Genomic DNA, 2641 nt, shown 5'->3' with positions numbered 1-2641 from the left:
GCAGACGGAGGCCTCCGTGTACCAACGGGCGGAGAACGGCAAGACGGAGCTGTCGCTGATGCACTTCGCCATCTCCAACCCGCGCTGGCAGCCGCCGCCGCACAGCGGGCTGTTCCTCAGCCACGTGAAGGAGCGGCTGCACAGGGATGCGGCCCCGCACGGCCCGGCCGAGGGCGCGCTGCGTGCTTCCCTGCTCGGCGATGGATCCGCTGCGGTGAGGGCGTCGGGTGTCTTGGGGACACTGGGGACGTGGGGGTCACTGGGAGCTGAGAGGGCGCTGGGCGCTGTGGGGGGCATCGGGAGCCCCACATGGGGACACTTGGTGTCGTGGGGTCAATTGGTGCCATGGGGACATTTGGTGTCGTGGGGTCAATTGGTGCCATGCGGACACTGGGTGCCATGGGGGCTTTGGGGGCATAAGGGGCACTGGGAGCTGAGAGGGCGCTGAGCACTGTGAGGGCATTGTGTGCTGTGGGGCCATTTGGTGCTTTGGGGCTATTTGGTGCCGTGGGGAGACTGGGTGCCATGGGGACATTGGATGTTGTGAGGTCAATTTGTGCCATGGGGACACTGGGTGCCGTGGGGACATTGGATGTCATGAGGTCAGTTTGTGCCGTGGGGACACTGGATGCTGTGTGGACACAGGGTATTGTGGGGCCATCTGGTGCCATGCAGACATTTGGTGCCATGGGGACATTGGGTGCCATGGTGTCACTGAGTGCTCTGCTGGCACTGACCTGGTCCCCACAGCCAGACGCCCTGCTCACCAGTGTCCTGGCCCACCCACTGCTGGTGGCCAGTGGTCTGGTGCCCCGGGACCGGCGCTTCACCCAGCCCTGCAACACAGCCAGCGCTGCTGCCAGTGTCCTGCTGTCCCTGTCATCCCCACTGCCTGGGAGGGGACACGGCCCTCTGGAGAGCCCTGAGCGCCCACTGCCCGAGAGGTGCTGTGGGGATGGGATGGGGATGGGGATGAAATAAGAATGGGGATGGGATGGGGATTGGAATGGGGATGGGATGGAGACGGATGAGAATGGGGATGGGATGGAACAAGGATGGGGATGGGGATGGGGATGGGGATGGGGATGGGATGGGATGGGATGGGATGGGATGGGATGGGATGGGATGGGATGGGATGGGATGGGATGGGATGGGGCTGGTGGCAATCTGGATCATGTGAGGTTGGGGCCAGTGGGGTACCCATGGGGTGGGCGCTGGGCTGGGTGCTTCTCCCCATACCAGAGCCGTGCTGTCCCACAGCCCAGTGTTCAGTGAGTCGCGCCTGCTCAGCCTGAGCCGCTCAGCCATGCTGGCTGAGGTGGCCTCTGCTGAGATGAGCCTGCACGCCATCTACATACACGAGGTGAGCACCCGGGGTGCACGTCCCCACAGCCCCATCCCTGTCCCACCCGTCCCCTGCCCTGTGCTGCACCCTTGGTTCTGTTTGGCCGTCACCTCGCGCCCCACACCACCACCCCCACTTGGCCATCAGCCCCCTGCATCCCACCAGCGTGCCCCATGGCGCAGCCGGGCTGTGGGGCAGCGCTGGGGCTCTGACCCTTTCCCCCCAGCTCCACCTGCAGCAGCAGCAGAGCCCCGTGGGGCTGTGGGTGGCGGCAGGGGCTCCCAAGAGGCCCTTGGTGACCACAGGTGAGTGCTGCTGGGGGGTGGGGGGGCTCCCAGACCCACGCGGGGCTGTGGGGCACTGACCGACCCTGCGCCAGGCTCGGCCGCCCGCGCCTCTCAGCACGAGCTCCGGGAGATGCCGCTGGGTGGTTGGGCTGAGGAGGATGAGGAGGATGAAGATGAGGAGGAAGAGCAGACGACAAGGTAGCTGTGCTGCATGCAGCTCTGGTGAGCGCAGCCCCGGCTCCGGAATATCGGTGCCCACTGGAGGATCGTCTGGGGGTCTGCCCGTGGGGACCCCCATCCAGCTGCATCCCCACGCAGTGTGGGGCCGTGGTCCTGCTGGGTGCTCCCGGCCCCCCCAGGTGCTATATTTATATGGGGGGGCACGACACCGTGGGGTGCAGGTCTGAGTCCACGTGGGCCAGGGCCCCCCCGCATGCTGTGGTCATGGTGGGGGCAGTGCTGGGCCCTGAGCAGCCCCGGGGGCAAATAAAGGTTTACAGAGTGTTGTGCTGTGCTGAGTACTGCAATGGGGCTGGAAGCCGGGGGGACACTGGGAGCTGTGGGGGCACTGGGAGCCATGGGGACATCGGGGACAGTGCTGGGTGCTGTGGGGGGCAATGCCGGGGACATCGCTGTGGATATCCATAGTGTTTTGGCCACAGGACGCTGTGGGTGCATGGCGACGTGCCACCCCACAACCCACCCCACATTGCACCTCCCAGCCCCACTGGGACACAGGACACCAGGCCGGGCTTATCAAAACTAAACCTTTAGGGCGGGCGCAGCCCACAGCGCAAGGTGGTGGGGGTCAGGGGGCTGGGCCCGGTGCTGGGCGCTCCTGCATGGAGAAGGATTGGCTGCGGATGCGGAACGCCACCTCCTGCGTGCGGAACGTCAGCCCAAAGATGTCCTCGTGGTACCGGTTCTTGTCCTGTGGTGAGGTGGCACCGTGGGGACAGGGGGCCATCCCTGTGCCATCCCTGTGCCATCCCCACCCCATCCCCACCCC

The 2641-nt window shown here is 65.7% G+C and overlaps 2 protein-coding genes across 2 annotated transcripts in view; one reads left to right on the top strand and one right to left on the bottom strand.

Annotated features, from left to right (window-relative positions):
- Window positions 1-2142, top strand: part of LOC100545397 (autophagy-related protein 9A-like) — a gene marked incomplete at its 5' end in the record, with an annotated part of 3511 nt that extends 1369 nt beyond the window's left edge. Inside the window, 5 exon segments of the mRNA XM_019623342.1 lie at window positions 1-214; window positions 751-944; window positions 1261-1363; window positions 1572-1650; window positions 1725-2142. The exon segment at window positions 1-214 is cut by the window's left edge and continues 86 nt beyond it. Coding sequence (XP_019478887.1) covers window positions 1-214; window positions 751-944; window positions 1261-1363; window positions 1572-1650; window positions 1725-1834 — 700 coding nt within the window.
- Window positions 2143-2380: 238 nt separating this feature from the next.
- The window catches only part of LOC100545552 (nitric oxide synthase, endothelial), a gene marked incomplete at its 5' end in the record, with an annotated part of 8147 nt that continues 7886 nt past the window's right edge, over window positions 2381-2641 (bottom strand). The window contains one exon of the mRNA XM_019623341.1: window positions 2381-2563. Within this exon, the coding sequence (XP_019478886.1) occupies window positions 2441-2563 (123 nt within the window). The remainder of the gene's footprint in view (window positions 2564-2641) is intronic.

The sequence above is a fragment of the Meleagris gallopavo genome, chromosome 29 (assembly GCF_000146605.3).
Source record: "Meleagris gallopavo isolate NT-WF06-2002-E0010 breed Aviagen turkey brand Nicholas breeding stock chromosome 29, Turkey_5.1, whole genome shotgun sequence".
Lineage (NCBI taxonomy): Eukaryota > Metazoa > Chordata > Aves > Galliformes > Phasianidae > Meleagris > Meleagris gallopavo.
Note: the sequence above shows the minus strand (reverse complement) of the source record. Positions and strands in the feature narration are given on the sequence as shown.